General features: G+C 41.7%; 1 protein-coding gene across 1 annotated transcript; it reads left to right on the forward strand.

Moving 5' to 3' along the window:
• Nucleotides 1-527: 527 nt before the first annotated feature.
• Nucleotides 528-16,311, forward strand: LOC109990009 (GTPase HRas). Its single transcript, XM_020641954.3, has 6 exons — nt 528-791; nt 9,401-9,552; nt 10,290-10,468; nt 11,817-11,976; nt 13,150-13,274; nt 13,494-16,311. The coding sequence occupies exons 2-5, from the start codon at nt 9,442-9,444 to the stop codon at nt 13,267-13,269; spliced, it is 570 nt and encodes a 189-aa protein (XP_020497610.1). The 5' UTR covers nt 528-791; nt 9,401-9,441; the 3' UTR covers nt 13,270-13,274; nt 13,494-16,311.

Genomic DNA, 16,311 nt, shown 5'->3' on the forward strand with positions numbered 1-16,311 from the left:
CTCTCGCAAATTTACGACTTTAATCTAAAAAAAAAAAAAAAAAATGTTTTAACGTGGCCCTAATCCTCCGTCGTACAATTTCAATTTGACAGATAACTTTTTTTTTTAAATAAACGAAAAATAAAAAAAGGTCATGGTGAGGATCATTTTTTTTCTTGGGGGGGGGGGGGGGGGGTAAAGTTAAACATCTTAAAGTGCTCAGAGTAGTCTATTTAAGTCCCGAGTTGATGGCTAGTCACAGAAGGAGGGATGGAGGTAGGGGAGTTTGGACCCATTTGATGACCTATGTTGGTCCCTATTTTAAAGTTCTGACTGATTTCATAATCTAATGATTAAACAGGCCTGCATCACCATATTTAGATGTTTGCAAGAACCCCTTGGCTTTTTTTGTTGTTGAAATCAGCAGTAAGAATGGTGGTCTGGCCCTCACAGCGGAGTTACCATATTTCCGACAGTGCCTGAACGCATCAGTAACATGCATGGTAACCGGGGCGGTTCTATGTTTGATAGAGCTGGGCGTGGGCTCTTCACTCCTCATCCCCTCTTGCTCTCTGTGAAAGCACATTGTTCAACGCGGGCTCGTTTTACCCAGAACCAATGAACGCTTTGGTGCATTTTAGCTTCTGAAAACCAAACACTTTGTCGGAGATAATAAAGGCACTGAACATCTGAGGACGGCAGGAAGCAGACCAAGAACATTTTGATTCCTCTTCATTATCACAGCTGAGAGATTTGTTTCTTCTCCTGTAGACGAAACGTCGCTGTTGTCGCTAATTAGACCCCTGCTTGTTGTAAGTATGCAGTGCACATTCCTGTGTCCGAAATATGTCGGCAGTGACTGTTTTGTCTTTTATACAGCTTAAGTATGCGTATAGTTTTTTTTTTTTTTTTTTTAAGGGGGGAGCAGCGTTGGAGATTGCGGTACAGTTTGAACATGTTAGCTATCATGTTATTTCATTTCGACCCCCGGCTAGCTTTATGAAGGCTATCGAGCTCCACAACTCATGCTATCGTTTCAGTCCTCGATACATGTATGGGAAAACAGAAAGGCTGTGAATTGTGTCTACATCTCCTAAAGAAAACACATTTATTTGGATGGCAGTGTCACTTGAGTTCGGGTGTTGTAACTTGGTTATGGAGGAAACAAAAAAATATATATATATATACAGCTGGGAATTTCCATTTCGTCTTGTTTTTAAGAAAAAGAAACTGAATGCATTTAATGAACACGGCTGTGGTGGATAATTTACTTCCTGTGGCCTGTGTTTATGTGCAATGTGAAGACAATCCTGAGTGTGGGCTTGCTGCTGGTGTCCACACAGACAAGTAGGGTGACGCCCCGTCACACTGACTGAAAACTGAATGTATCACTGCGGAAGTTAGATTCCTTCACAAGGCATTTAGAAAGCTGACTTGGGATTATACCTTATCTGGAAGCTTTTGTCAAAACTGTTCAGTAAGTGTTGAAGGGCGAAGATGGCCATGACAGCATTAATGTGAAATTCACTCACAATATGGCCGTAGGGGCTGTTCGGGCGAGAGGGAACTATTTACACACCAATTCCGTCGTTAAAGTTAATCAGAATGGTTTTTTTTTACATCATATGCTACAGATTGGTAGCAAACATGTATAAATGTGTACATTTTTGTTGTTTTTTTGGTGCATGATTTTTGCCTGACTGCTGTTCATATCTCATCGTTTTCGCCACCACAACATCATTGCTGCTGCTGCTGCTGCTGACAAAATCATCCCCATGTGTTGCGAGTCATAGACATAGTTTTTCCATGATCATTAGAGACTGCTAGAGTACACTGGACGTACACTGACTGGGTCGTGTGAGTTTGACATCAGCGCTCACATTGAAGGCAAGAGTTGAAGCAGCTGGAAAACAGCTGGAGGCAGTCCAGTCAAGGGATAGAGGTGCAATGTTCGGCTTTTGTCCCTTTCTCTGAGCAGCTTTAGCCTGCATGGTGGTGGCAAACTGCAGGGCAGAATTAGTGCCACTCTTTTATACCAAGATATTTCAAATGAGAACATTTTAGGCAGCTTTTCTTTTTACAATTTGGACTCTGTGTGTGCTTCCAAAATGGCCCAGGACATTGTCTTGTGTAAACAGATTTGAGGGTGTCCTTCACGTGAAGTACTGTCTAACTGCTGACCTGATATAGTTAGTCCTATTATTGTAACTTAAATAATTCAAAAGGAGGTTTTTGATGTATGGATCTTCACCTCAAGAGGAAGATAGTTTGACAGGCAACTTTCACTATGTCACCCCCCCCCCTCACCCCCCTCAATATTCTTTCTATGCAGAGCAGTATCATGCGCTCACATATTTCAATAGCTGAGATAAATCCACAGATCATTCCACTTGTGGTGTCTGACGATAACCCTTACGTTACCTCTAACTGGCAATTCTTTGTGTGTGGCGGTCAGCTGGCCTTTTCATCTCTGCTGCTGCTGCCTCCACCATCTCACCCTGCCTGAGTAGCTGAAAGGATGACCCAGTGGAGTAAAGGTCACTCGTACTCCTGTGCCTCTAAGAGCGACTTGTTTAAGCATGCACACGTTCATGAAGACAGATGCACAGAGAAACTTTTTATCGAAATGTTTTTGAGGGATGCAAATGTTGTGGGGGTGATCTGTTATTACATTGAGAAAACTTGAAAGTTTCATTCATGATTTTGGAGTGTTCCCAGTCCTCCTACCCTGGGAATTGAATGGATCTGCTTGTTTTATATGGTTGTAATCTAACAAATATGTTTATTTATGACAATTTTGAAATTCAGAAGAACTGCTTTAAAACTCAGTTATTCATGTTTCATTACACTCTGAGAGCAGAATAGTGATTCGTCAGCTGCTGGTCATCATTGATGTTTGGATGTCGTTTAGCAGGATGATGTCATTGGAGAGCGGTGGGAGGGTGCGGTGGTTTATCAAGGCTCCAGGATGGGTCTTGGAGTCTCAGGATTCGACCGTGATACCTCCCTAGAGAGGGTCTCCTTACCATCATCTCTCCATTAAAAATCTATTATCTCTACAGCGGGCTTGTGGCTCTGCCAGTATGGATCCTTTAACCAATTAGGGGCTTTAATAGAGAGCAGAATGCATGTTGAGCAAGGTGCAGGAAGGTAGTTCCTTTAGGCTGCAAAGAATAAGAGGAAAATAAAAGGAAGTTTATTGTCAGTAGTAAAGCTGAAAGAGCTTGGATAAAGCAAAAGAATGTTGAGCTATGTAATTATTGATTTCTTTATACATTTTTTTAGTTTCCAGTTCGACCCCTCCCTCCTGTGGTTTCTGTGCCCTTGGCACATAGTAAGAGTAGCCCTCTCCCGGCCTCACCCTCTCTTCCCATCAGCCCTCTTGCAGCTCTCAGCTCGCACCCTCGGTAAGCTGTCATGTAAGATCATCCTTCTGGTCCAGGCAGGGCTCTAGGGTTTCAAAACGAACTGTTAATTTCCCAGGCTGGAGGTGGCGAGCTATAATTAAACCTAAACCTAGACATACATATATACTGAGCTGCTTCTTGATCAAAAAGGGAGCAGCTATGTAATGTTTTGGGGGACTTTGGGAGGAATAGTTCACTAATCTGTAGATGACAATAGAGCTATGTAGCTTGTCTCTGTTAGAAGTGTTCTGAATATCTTAGTATTGGTGAGTTTCCCTCTGATACCATTACCATAAAAATATAAATAGTATTATTTTTTTAAAAGTGTATACTACCAACCACCCCTGTATGACAAAGATATGTTGGCAACTGAGCACACAGAAATAAACCAAGACTATGTTGGAAGCAGATCAGCTGGACCTCTGCCATCCTGTGTCAACCAAAGTGCGTTGAGTTGAAATTAAAAAAATACAGCCTTTGATTGTATGTTCGGATGTCATGACATTTTGCTAGCTTTGACTAATGACACAATGTCTGCTGGCTGGCACAACACTGTTTGTTATTTATTACTGTCTCAATGGGATAACTAACCTTAATAATCAGCTCCTATTTTGCCACTCTGAAACAATAGTTAATATTGACAGCCATAGATAACTGTTTTTGCGATATAGGCTTCAAACCTTTTCAGCAGTTTACTCAATTATAGTGTTGGATGGATCAGCACATTGATTGGGATACTCACCTACAACTGAAGCATTTACCTGACGCGTTAACATGGCGTGTATTACAGGCACTAGTGTCAGTGTCATTTTGAGCCGAAAGCTCCAAATTCACGTTTAAGTTTATAGTTTTAGTACAGCTCACTTTGCTGGAAAATGAATACATCTAGATATGTACATTATGGAAAGGAAACATTGGAATATTGCACAAGCACAATGAAGTTGTATGCAAGTTTTTCAGGTCTCCATGTCATAGTGGAAATGTGGCCAACTGTTGCAGGTATGGGTCATGCTATGATAGTTCTGTGCAATATAAAAAAGACACCTCTGTGGATCAAAAATGTAAAAAGAAAAGAGATGCATGATTGTGATCTCCATCGTCTGTGTTCTCATCCCTCCCCTCCGCCTGCACAAAGACCAGCTCTGTAGCCCCCCCCCCCCCCCCCCTGACAACAAGTGGTTCTGAGAAAGCGACAGCATCTCTATCAATGATTAATTTTGTCATTCATCTCCATATGTATGTGTGGATTATTAATCAGCCGCTGTCATGGCCTAGTTTTAGAGGGGAGATAGCATGGCTGTCGGTTTTCCCTTTCCTGGTCTCCCAGTTGCGGGCATGGTGGTGCTTTGAATTTGCATTTCAGGCTGTAAATTCTAATCGTTTGGCAGGTGCTCACTTGAGATGTGGTTATGTAGAAGCAATGCAGCAACCAACCGTGTCAGAATCTGGAGAGCTGTGGGGGTGTGAGAGAGAGCCAGTCTTTTCTTTGGATGTTTTTATTCATGTGTGTGTCCTACATTTTCCTTCTTCACTACTTACTTATCAACTCACTTCAGCACTCTTTGTTGGCATGCATTTTCAAACACATCACAAAAGGCTTCTGGCAATAGGTTGAATTTTGCATTCATGTTATAGTTATTGAAATTATTTTTGAGTGAATGATTTTGTCATTACAAGCACTGATCATAGTTTAGGTGAAGTAGTCTATAAGCAGGCCCTGGACCTTAAGTCTGAGTCGGGAACATGCACAGAATATAGAAAATAGTGCTGACTAGTGAAAGTGACCAATTTTAATTTAAAGACAAGGGTTCCATGATTATCTGACTAAAGGTAAGGTAAAGAATACTGGCGTTGGTGTAGAAGGTTAAAATGGAGTGTAACAGCACAGAGGGTTGAGAAAAGAGATGCGCCAATTGGGGAAAACAATTTAGTGGATTGCTGATTCCGATGTTTGTTTCATGTCTTCTTTTGGTGTTAGGACTCCCACAGTGCCACAATCTTCTCTCATGCATCACAATAAAAACAAGTCAAAGTTTGTTCAACAGGTGACCCCATGTGCCCAATAAGAAACCTCTTCTCTGAATCCATAGTAAGGTGCACTAGGTTATTTGGCACAACAAACAGACAAAGACTGATGACACTGGCTCATGCCACGTCATTCGCTGATGTCTCTCAACAGCTCAAACGATGTTGAAACGATACATCGGTGCATCCCCAGTAAAAAAAACAGAACTTGAATTATTTTGTTATGTTTGATAAGCATCAAATACCTTTTATCAAGGAAGCATACAGTCAGACTGACACTGGAGTTATGACACAAATACTTATATTGCTGTTTCGAAATCAAAATGTCTGGCAACAGTGTATTTGAAGGAATTATTATGTTAACACTTCACAGTCTGCAAGAAACATAAGCACTCCCTGCTCAAGGAGCTATAGTCACACTTTTTAGGACTTAAAATATATTCTTTTGTTGATTTTTATCATCTGATATTTGCCAGTGCTAATGCATCTTTTGTTATTTACTCTGTTTGATATTAGGCCAAGTCACACTACTCAGGCATTTTCATAAGAAAACAATGTATCTGTTACTGAGAAGAAAATTCATGTTAAGATGTAGCTTATGATCAGTTGCTAACTTGCGTTATTTTTGGTCCATTACTCTAAAACGAGATATATTTTCCAACTAGCCAATATGCTAATATTCAACCTGTCTTGAACCTCCTGCTACAAAAGGTATATCAGCAACGGTCTTCCCTCTTCCCATAGCTGCTGTTTATTTGGTTAAAGGAGGCTGTGAGGAGCGAGGCTGGCTCTGCGCCTCTGCCGTGGTCTCTGTAAAGCAGCCAGGCTGGCCTGCCCTGTGTACCAAGCTGATTTATATACAGTGAGGGAAAAGGAAGCTAAATGTTTGGCCACAAGATTGAGGGGTCCGGATAATTCCCTTCCTGTTGTGCTTGAGTATTAAAGCAGGGAGTCTGTTTTTACAAGGAGGCCATTGTTGATATAGGTAATGGTGTTCAGAGCTACCTGTTCCATTAAGGTGAGATATGGCTTAGCGGATCAAGGATGTGTTGCAGGAACGTGTGTGTGTGTGTGTGCGTGTGTAAGTGGCAGATGAAATGAAAGCGGTTAAATGGCTTTGTCGTCAGTTAGCAAGTCTGCATTTCTGTCAATCATTAACATCAGTAAGTAAGTGAGACAGTCTCGGACTTGGCTGATCTCAGTCTGACCTCGCACTAGCACAGTTACACACACATCTCAGGCACAAGTAAACGTTTTCAAAGAGTGTGCATGCAGATTTGATTAAAACAATGCCTCATCCAGAGATAAAGATAGGCTAATACCCATTATTTTAGTATTTTAGCCCCAAAGTTTGAAAGAGCTCAATAAGTTTTTCTTTCCTTTCTACTTTGCATGTTCTTTTAAACTGTCCAGACACTGTCTTGGTGTCTTCCTGTCACCTGTTACAGCTCTGTTTCAGAAAAGTTTCATATTCACTCCAAATGTGTGTGTGCGTGTGTGTGTGTGGGTGGGTGGGTGGGGGTCTCCTTTGGGACAGAAAGCACTAGAAAGAGGGTGTATGTGTTTTTTGCGCTGATTGGCTAAAGCGGCAATATCTAATGCACTGTAGTAAGCAAGGAGTTTGTGTAATAGAGCGTCAGGTTGTGCATTCATTTCTACATTTATTCTGCCACCCATAACATCAGACACATGATTCTTTAGGGAAGGCGTAACAGCGTATGTTGTGACCTGTGGAGCTCGTGAAATCTCGACAAAGCAATTACACACTCCAACATTTGGTGTAGGAACTTTGATTCTCACCTTTGGCTGAAGATGCAAAATTTGACGCAGTTGATGATCTGACATGAGTATTGAACCTCATGAGACCTTATTCTCCTCTGGCCTGCACTGTCTGAACTGTCTGTGACATGAGGCAGACTACTTTTCAAAGAAAGAGAAATTGAAAGCTAGTTTAGGTTTAAGGGTGGTGCAGATGAAGATGTCTCTTTAGGGCGAGTCTGATTCTATTACTGTAGGTTTGTGTTGAAAGTCATGATGGCATTTTTCAATCAAATTCAAAAATGAACACCTGCAGTTAAGTTTTTTTCCATTTCAACGATCAAACAGAAAGTGAAAGTAAACCGCTACCAAAGGCTATTGCAAAACGTGGAAGTTAGAGAAATCCAGTGCCAGTGATTTTCCTCTACGCTCTGACATCAGAGATGACATCGCTGCTATGACACAATCGGATCTCTCATTGTTGTCTGCATGATGTTGAGCTGAAGTCATAACCTTGAGGAGGCTCCTGCGGTTGCTTTCGGCCTCCATCACACTTGACTTGTGTTCATACTAGCCTAAGCTTGTAATGGAATGAATCCTCTAGAACCTCCATGATAGCAGCATCTCTTCTTCTGACTCATCATGTGCCACCATGTCTGCTGGAGAGATCAGGTCATTGGCAGGTCATAGTTAAGGTTATTAGTTGAATCTGCAATATAAAGCCGAGTCACACTTTCTAAGTGTTTGTAATGGAAACACCCATATGACTAATTTCTCTACCCGGTGACTTAACACAGCTGGAATTTCACTGACCAACAGTGTTGTAAGGGTGGTGATGATTTCATGGGATCTGTGTCTTTCTTTTCCATTTTGTCTCCTTTACCATTTGATATATTCTTATTCCATATCTTATTCCAGCCGTCTCAATACTTACTACTGTGAAATGGAAAAGGCATATCTGGTAAATTACCCAGATGTTTTGAGCATCCCTGGTCCTTCTGGTAAAAATCCAGCAAAATTCTCTTTATTGTTAACCTCCTCATTTCTCTTTCCGCTCTATTATTCTGTTTTACAATCTGCTACTGTAAGAGAGTTATTGATTCAGGTTTTTCAACCCAACAAGTTTGCAACATCCTAATTTGAGCTACCTCTCAATGATTTCAAACCTCGCTTTAGGTACATTTTCCTTAATTGTTTAGCAAAGTGGATTTCAAATTCTCATATAACGCCTTTAAAAATGTCAAATGTTTTAATGACCAAGACGAACTTGGCACGTCTCTTCAAGTCAAAAATAATTCTAACATTAATCCAATCAGTGTTGGAATTGTTAAACTTCTGCTTTGCTGTGTTCAAATAATCTCTTGTGATTCATTGTTGTGTAGTTGACCTGTGTTGTGTAAATGTCTATCACTTTTCTCAAGAGACTGACATGTTTCTTTAATAACAATGCCTTGATTTATAGTCAAAACCTATTTAATGGGTTCGGTGGGTCCATAGGGGACGGCTTCAGGCACACCTGGAGTCGTAAAATACAGTTTCAGGCCTTGTGTGCAGTTGCTATGGGCTAATCCCCATGGAGGAAGCAAGAAAAACAAGAATCAGTTTTAGCATTAGCCTAATTAGCTTACTATTTCAATAAAATCTCGATCTCTCAAATATTTGTAACTTAGTCTTTTTATTCGACGTGTGTGTGTTTCTCTTATTGTATATGTTTTTATTTAAAACATTTGAGTCTGAGTGGGATGTGTCTCACTTGATTCAAAGGTGGGCATCAGTAATGTGATACCTGATGAATGGGGGTCAGTCTGCTGGTGTCATGCCCCTTCTCTCTCTCTCTCTCTCTCTCTCTCTCTCTCTCTCTCCACCCCTGCTCTCCCTCTCATACACACTCTCTGCTTTTCACACTGTGCACGAGAGGATTGGAACATCGAGTACCTTCAGCACATTTTTCACATTCCCCTTTGAGGGTCTCAACCTCGGCCCCTACCACACACACACACACACACACACAATCCAAACCACTAATGTTTCTCACCACTTGGCAGTAATGCTAATAACGGTTTGCTTTGACATAACCACTACATCATACTAGCATTGAATTGTCAGAGAAAACCTTCCCAAAGCTCTGTGTGTGTCTCTTGTTCTATTCATACCTGGTGATGATTTAGCTGTTTAATGTCAGCGTGCTAACCCTGTACCTTTTCTCCTTCTCCTTTCTTTCTCTCCAACAGTGCTTAGTGTGAGTGTGTGGTGAGCAGCAGCAGCAGCAAAGATGACGGAGTATAAGTTGGTGGTGGTGGGAGCAGGAGGCGTGGGCAAGAGTGCACTCACCATCCAGCTCATCCAGAACCACTTTGTGGATGAATATGACCCCACCATAGAGGTATGGCTCTTTTCTATACGTTCTACAGGTTGTTACTAGAATAAGTCTCTGTTGTTGTATGGTTGAACAACAATTTCCCCCATGTGGCCGCAATGTGTGCAATAATCTAAATGTTTTCTAGAGAGTCCATCCCTATTGTCACTGCTGATCAATTTATTTTCAATCCTATGACAATGACATCTCAATCAAACTCCTCTGCTGTTCTCCAAATGGTCCGTCTTGAAAATATTTACTCTGCCTCTCCGTCACCACTATATTACACCCAAGATAAAACCGGCATTGCAGACATAGCAAAGAGCAGAGGGAAGCCAGTGAGAATGTTTTCTCCTCTCTTTTCTTTCATTTTCTGTCTCTCTGTCTCCACTCTCTCCCTCTCTTTCTCACCACGCCTGCCTCTGGCCAGACAATGTCCTTTTTGTGTGTTTGCATTCCTGGCCCCTATGCTCTAACAAACAAAGAGACGGCACTCCATGTTTTTGTGGCTGCGTGTTGGGAGGCTAAACATTGGCCCTGATACCCTTGCTCCTCCGATCTCTTGATGCTCATTTGACCTGGGAATGGATTGGGGGATAGAATTACAGATACCAGTTAACATACAGCACATGTGTTCTCTGAGTTATCAAAGATGGAATTACTTCAATGGCCTTAAATCCCACCTGAAGCTTTTAATCTGTGACAGATGTTTGTTACAATTTTTTTGATTCACTGTTGCACCACCTCTCTTCGTTTTTCTGCAGGACTCATACAGGAAGCAGGTTGTGATTGACGGGGAAACCTGCCTGCTGGATATCCTGGACACTGCAGGTCAGGAGGAGTACAGCGCCATGAGGGATCAGTACATGCGGACAGGGGAGGGCTTCCTCTGCGTCTTCGCTATAAACAACACCAAGTCTTTTGAGGACATTCATCAGTACAGGTGTGTGTGAGGGAGGCAAGGAATGAAGTTCACTGCATGCAGGAGGTATCACATATTATGACCCCATTATAACACTTTGTGGGATCACATCAAAGACCAGCCAGGGTGGAGTTAAAGACACAAATAATCTCAGCTGGTTGTCATGCTCTGTGTGTAGTTGCTTATGCAGTGTGTGTTACAGGGACTCTCATGGGGTCTGAATGGAGAGGGGTGTGTATATGTATGTGTGCCAGCTCTCTGCAGCAGTGGGTGATGTCATGCTGTAGCATTTAACACGGCTAAAGAAAGCTTAGCCCCCAACTGGAGGATTACAGCATGATGCCAATGAAATCGATCCTGACTCAATTAGAGGAGCGGGGGGAGAGGTAGCACTTCAAGGACAGAGAAGGAGAGGGCGGGGGGGGGGGGGGGGTATTCAGCTGGAGATGACAGCATACTCTCTCTTTCCCACATTTTGTCTTTCTCATCACATTTGATGCCTACTTGACAGTCTTGCACGTGTAAAGCAAAAGAGATAGCATATTAGGTTTGCCAACTACTCTAAAGCTTTGCAGGTTTTTGAGTCTATTACACACTTGTTTGTTTGGCTTGCTGCCATTGCAGTCCAGCTTTCTCCGCCCAACTTTAAACTGCTGGTGTCCCTGTAATACACAAGTATGCATGGGTCTTTGGCTTGATGCTTGAGTGGTAGGTGGTCTTGTTAGAGCTGTTGAGGGTTTTTTGTTTTTTTTAGATCTGTTGTCTATTTTCGGGCACACAAAAGAGGGAGGCTTCTCCTCAATCTACCGTTGCATTGTCGATTTTCTTTTGCCTTGATTGATTTGAAACTGGCAGAAGTAATCGACCATGCGTAAAAATCCCCCCACGAATACTGAGACTTTTGTCATAGACACCATTAGCAGTGTTGCCTGCAGATGGGCAGAGTGTAGTGGCTGCATCCTGCTGCACTGTGGCTCAGGGAGAAGAAGGGCTGAGCAGATAGATTGATCTGACCCACTCCTCTCACTCAGTTCCCCCCTGGCTGCCTGACGTTTGGCGCGGGCTGCTGTAGTGATGAGGTAATGCTGTTCCCTGCCTGCCTGTTGTCCGTCCCTCCCTCCCTCCCTCCATACCTCCCTCCTTCAGCAGTGCAGCACAGCCCAGCACCGGCAGGGCCCTGGGTCTTCCTCAGGGTCCTAGAGCTCCCTGGGTGGTTTCCTCTCCAGTGTTGGAGCTGTTGTTGTTGATGAAGCAGGGAGGATCCCTGCCTACAGATATGTTGCTGGGACTAAATACATGTCAATGAAACTGTCATTTTTTTTCAAATGTAATGTTAACTATTGCGATGTGTTTGTTTTGTAATTCACAGGGAACAAATTAAACGTGTAAAGGACTCAGACGATGTACCCATGGTGCTTGTGGGAAACAAATGTGACCTCCCTGCACGCACGGTGGACACAAGGCAAGCCCAGGAGCTCGCCCGATCTTACGGCATTCCTTATATCGAGACCTCTGCAAAGACACGACAGGTGGGTAATGATCAAGAAGCAAACACCTACACCTTTCATTTTGGCTACGGTACATTAAGGCTGAACTAGTATTCCTATTTTCATTGTCATCAGAATATAAATATATACAATAAACTCATTGCAGTCAGAAAAACATTAACAAGGCAGAATCAAATGGAGCTCCTGCTCTCTGATTGATCGGTGTCAGTTTTGGTATTGAGGGTCAGCGTAGCAAGCAAGATGGCAGAGAAAGGATGGAAGAGTGGAAAGAAAAGGATAAAAAAAAAAATGGTAACTAAGAAGTACTTCTACTATTTAGGATTATTTTTGTGTTTTCAAGAGAGATAAAGTGTATTAAGTAGAGGTACTGTGTAAGACATGCAGGACATAGGAATAGTGACACTTCAGTAATTCTGTTTTCATTGTATGCCATACCATCATTGCAATATCGAGCATTTTTTCTGATGTTCCTCATATTGTGCAGGCCTACCCTACATGCTCTTTCATATGAGAAAATTGTTTCTCTGGTATTTAATCTTACCTTCAATTTTCCCTGACACCTTCATTCTACCTCCCATCACTGTAAGCCGCAAAACTCAAATTCCAAGTGCAGTTTAAATCCACTTGTGCTGCATCACACGACCATCAACAAGTAATATCAGTGTCTTCAGTGGGCTGTTTAAGTTAATTTATTTAATTTCTTTTACATTTTGCAAGTCTATTCATGAACGAGAAGAGGGGTGAATGGCCTGATGTATGATGTGATTTGTGTTGCTGCAAAGCTGAGAACATTTTATTATGCTGCAGGCAATGACTCATAGCCAGGGTTATGCTGGCTTGAGAACAGAACTACAGTATTTTTTAAAAGGCCTCCGTCAGGACAAGTCCCTGCACAGCTCAAACTGTGTCTGACTCACTGTCACAAATTGTCCAGGTACATACAGAGTCACAAGCTCATCATTGAAGCTGCAGACCAAGAGTATGCAAGGAACATGGCCGTGACTTAGTTATGATGAGATCTTTTATTAAGGGTGTCTGGAATGATCAGGGTTGCCATGGTGATGTTGCTCTCAATTGCAAGTACACCTGATAGGTTTGTTGACTTTAGTAAAAGGTGTATGCACTACACTTTTAAATGTGAGCATTTTAGATAACTCTATTTGATGTGTAACCTGTCTGTGTTTGTGTTTGCAGGGAGTAGAGGACGCCTTCTATACACTGGTTAGGGAGATAAGACAGCATAAGCTGAGAAAGCTGAACCCACCTGATGAGAGCGGACAGGACTGTATGAGCTGCCGCTGTGTGGTATCGTGATGCAGGTGAGACCTTTGTCTAGAAAGTTCTTTCACAGTACCTACAAAGTACCTCACTATTGTCTACAGCTTGTAACACTCTGCTGGAACTCTTAACTCTTTTTAAAAGAATACATTTAATGACTCTTCTTCTGCACGTTGTTTTTCGACATCTCTCGTTTTTTTAAAATATCAATAGAATAGCACTGACATTTGTCACTCTCTCTTGTCATGTTTTTCTCCCAGCTGACCGTTGCACGTCGAGGAGAAATGCTACAGCGTGTAGCGGCAGCATGGACTTAAAAGAAAGAAAGATGAAACAACTCGATGATGAAATATAAACTTTTTTCAAAAAGAGGATGATTGAAGCAAAAGCCCTCAAGAAAACCACCTAAGCTGACTGAACCATGGATCTTTATGGACAGCAGGGTTTGGACTGTTGCCTTAGTGGCTCCCTGAACTAGCCTGGTCCGGCCCCATTTTTTTGGTCTTCATGTCGAACCTGAGAGCTACACCACTACTGACTCTTTGTCAACTCCAGTGTGGTCTCGCTGGGTGGCTCATCAAGTTCCCTGCTAACTTATTGTTTTCAGTCTCAACACTGGTCTTAAAGGGGGTGTCTCTGACCTCCTCCCACCTTAAAAAGCCTAATCCTCCCCCCCCCCCCCCCCCCCCCCCACATCCTCGCCTGCCCACTGGAAGGACTGACTGATTTACGGAAATGGAAAAGACTGGAATGGACTTTTAAGTTAACCCCGAAACTTCTTCTGTTATTAACCTCCTCATCCCACTCTACCTGCCTATCCCCTCAAATGTCTGATTGGTCCCTTCTTTATACTGGAAACAGAGAGTGGAGGCCGACATGGGAATGGTTATAATTTGTTGTTGTTTAACAGTTAGCCTAGCTGTAAAAAAAAAAGAAGAAAAAGATGTTGTTGTTTTTTTTACATGGGAATTTTTTTGTGATCACAGGATTCAAAAGTCACTGAGCAATATGTGAGCAAGGTTGTTTATTTCTAATGGCACCTGGTTTTGACATTTTTCATGGCCTGCCTGATAGAGTTGGAATCCTCTTTTTTTTTTTTGTGTATAGAAATATCGAATGGAGAATTTAAAGCAAGAGAAATGTCCAGTATGCAGCTGCTTTTCTCTCCCTGTCTCTTTACTAAGAGTTTTCTTTGTGGCATAATAATAGTGATGGCTAGTGTACGTAGGTTCTGGTGCAATAGAATTATTTTCTGTCAAATTGACTCAAACTATTGGGATCAAACCACATTTCATGGCTGCTTTATTTTCCTGTGTTAGTTTGATTTAGAAAGGAGAGGTACCATGCAGGAAAATCTAGTTGAGAAAGAAAACCCAACACTTTGTGCAATGACAGAGGATAGTTTTAGACAAAAAAAAAAGAAGTTCTTGTTGCTTTTTTCTCGCAGTAACTCTATGGCGTCCGACTCTTATTCTCGGTGATAACTTATATTACTGCTAGAATCGCTCCTTGTGGATAATAAGGCTCAGGAATCAGGGTCTGGGACATCTCACCTAGCAGTCCTGTAAACCAGGGTTATGGATGTCACTAGTTAGCTTTCAGAGTTTAACACACATTCCTGCCTCAGACTTGAACTTGAGTTTTTTTTTCCCCCACACACCATACAATCCTCAAACTGCTCCTCCTTCTCTGTCACCTCAGCTCTTTAATGGAACAATAATAGATCAGGTGCTAATCATTTCAGAAATATATTTACCTTATATGTTGGAGTGCACTTGTTGTTTATTCATGCCGACTAGCTTGTGCTCTCCAGGACTGCATTATTTGGCTGCCTCAGTGGAAGAGACTGCTCTGTGTTGACTTTGCCTTATCTGTTAGCTAGTTTGTACCTCATGTATGCAGTGAGTTCTACCTGAGACGACTGTGTGTGTGTGTTATGTTTGCTGCATTGTTTTGTCTGTTTGTGTGCAACTTAAAAACATTAGGAGTGTGTTGAGCTTAGACATGTGCTGTAAAGAATTTGAAGAAGTCCCTAAAAAAACACTACACTGATTTTTTTTTTTTTTTTTTTTTTAAAGGGTTTTTCTGTAATGCCATGTGCGTCTGAATGTGATCCTGTTTAAAAAGACTGAAAAACTTGTGACATTTTTCTAAACAACGCCAAGTTGTCTTGCTCCTGTGTTTGTATAATTTTACTCTTAAATCGGGACATGTCATGGTGATTTCTATTTCTCAAACAGTTCACACAATTAGTGGTGAAACTACTGGAAGACAAAGATTCTTATGCAAACTATGAAAACATCTGGGACCTCTTTGATGAGAGACGTCGAATGATATATTGCCACTGTCTTGAATGGATTGGTTTTGTACAGCTAAAGCAACTTGTTCGTTCATAAAATGCTTTTAAAGAAACATGATCAGTCTTGGTAACTGTGGAAATGGTCAGTTTGTTGTCATCAGTTACTTGTTCGTTTCTCTGCTATGAGCAGGATTAGGAACTGTGAATGTGTTTCAGCCTTCAGATCTTTTTTTAAAAGAAGCATCATGTTTCAGATTTACAATAACTAAATAATGCAGAGTTGATCCTTGGTTCAACTGTTGGCTTTTTGTTCATTTTTCACCCATTATACTTAAACCTTTAAACAGAACGATTATAGTGTTTGTAATATGTAATGACAGTCCTGATGGTATATGTCCTCTCTCCCTGTTGATCTTATACACCCATGAGTAAATCACACAATTCTACAAATCTGTGTATTCAAATTCCCATTACTTTAGAATATCCACATCATGTCACCGCAGGGAAACTCCAGCCAGCAAACCACAAGTATACATGCCAGAGAACCTGGCCAGCATGACAAAGACTGTATGAACTATTTGGGAGTTTTGCACAAGGATACAGTGGGCTCAAGGGCTTGTTTCTCTCCCTTGCAAACTGTGGAACTGGGGCGTGGAAGACAGAATTTGTGAAAATGTCAACTGTTTAGATATTTAAGATGTATTTACTCTTTGAAAAATGTGGCAAATGTATTGCAGGACAGGAATAAAGATGTCAAGAATAAAACATGTCTTTTCTGA

This window comes from Labrus bergylta, chromosome 7, assembly GCF_963930695.1.
Source record: "Labrus bergylta chromosome 7, fLabBer1.1, whole genome shotgun sequence".
Classification (NCBI taxonomy): domain Eukaryota; kingdom Metazoa; phylum Chordata; class Actinopteri; order Labriformes; family Labridae; genus Labrus; species Labrus bergylta.

Bases quoted from the DNA above. Each gene is read 5' to 3' on its own strand.
- LOC109990009 (XM_020641954.3), top strand. From the start codon at position 9,442: ATGACGGAGTATAAGTTGGTGGTGGTGGGAGCAGGAGGCGTGGGCAAG. The intron at 9,553-10,289 runs GTATGGCTCTTT...GTTTTTCTGCAG, and splicing joins AATATGACCCCACCATAGAG to GACTCATACAGGAAGCAGGT. The intron at 10,469-11,816 runs GTGTGTGTGAGG...TGTAATTCACAG, and splicing joins GAGGACATTCATCAGTACAG to GGAACAAATTAAACGTGTAA.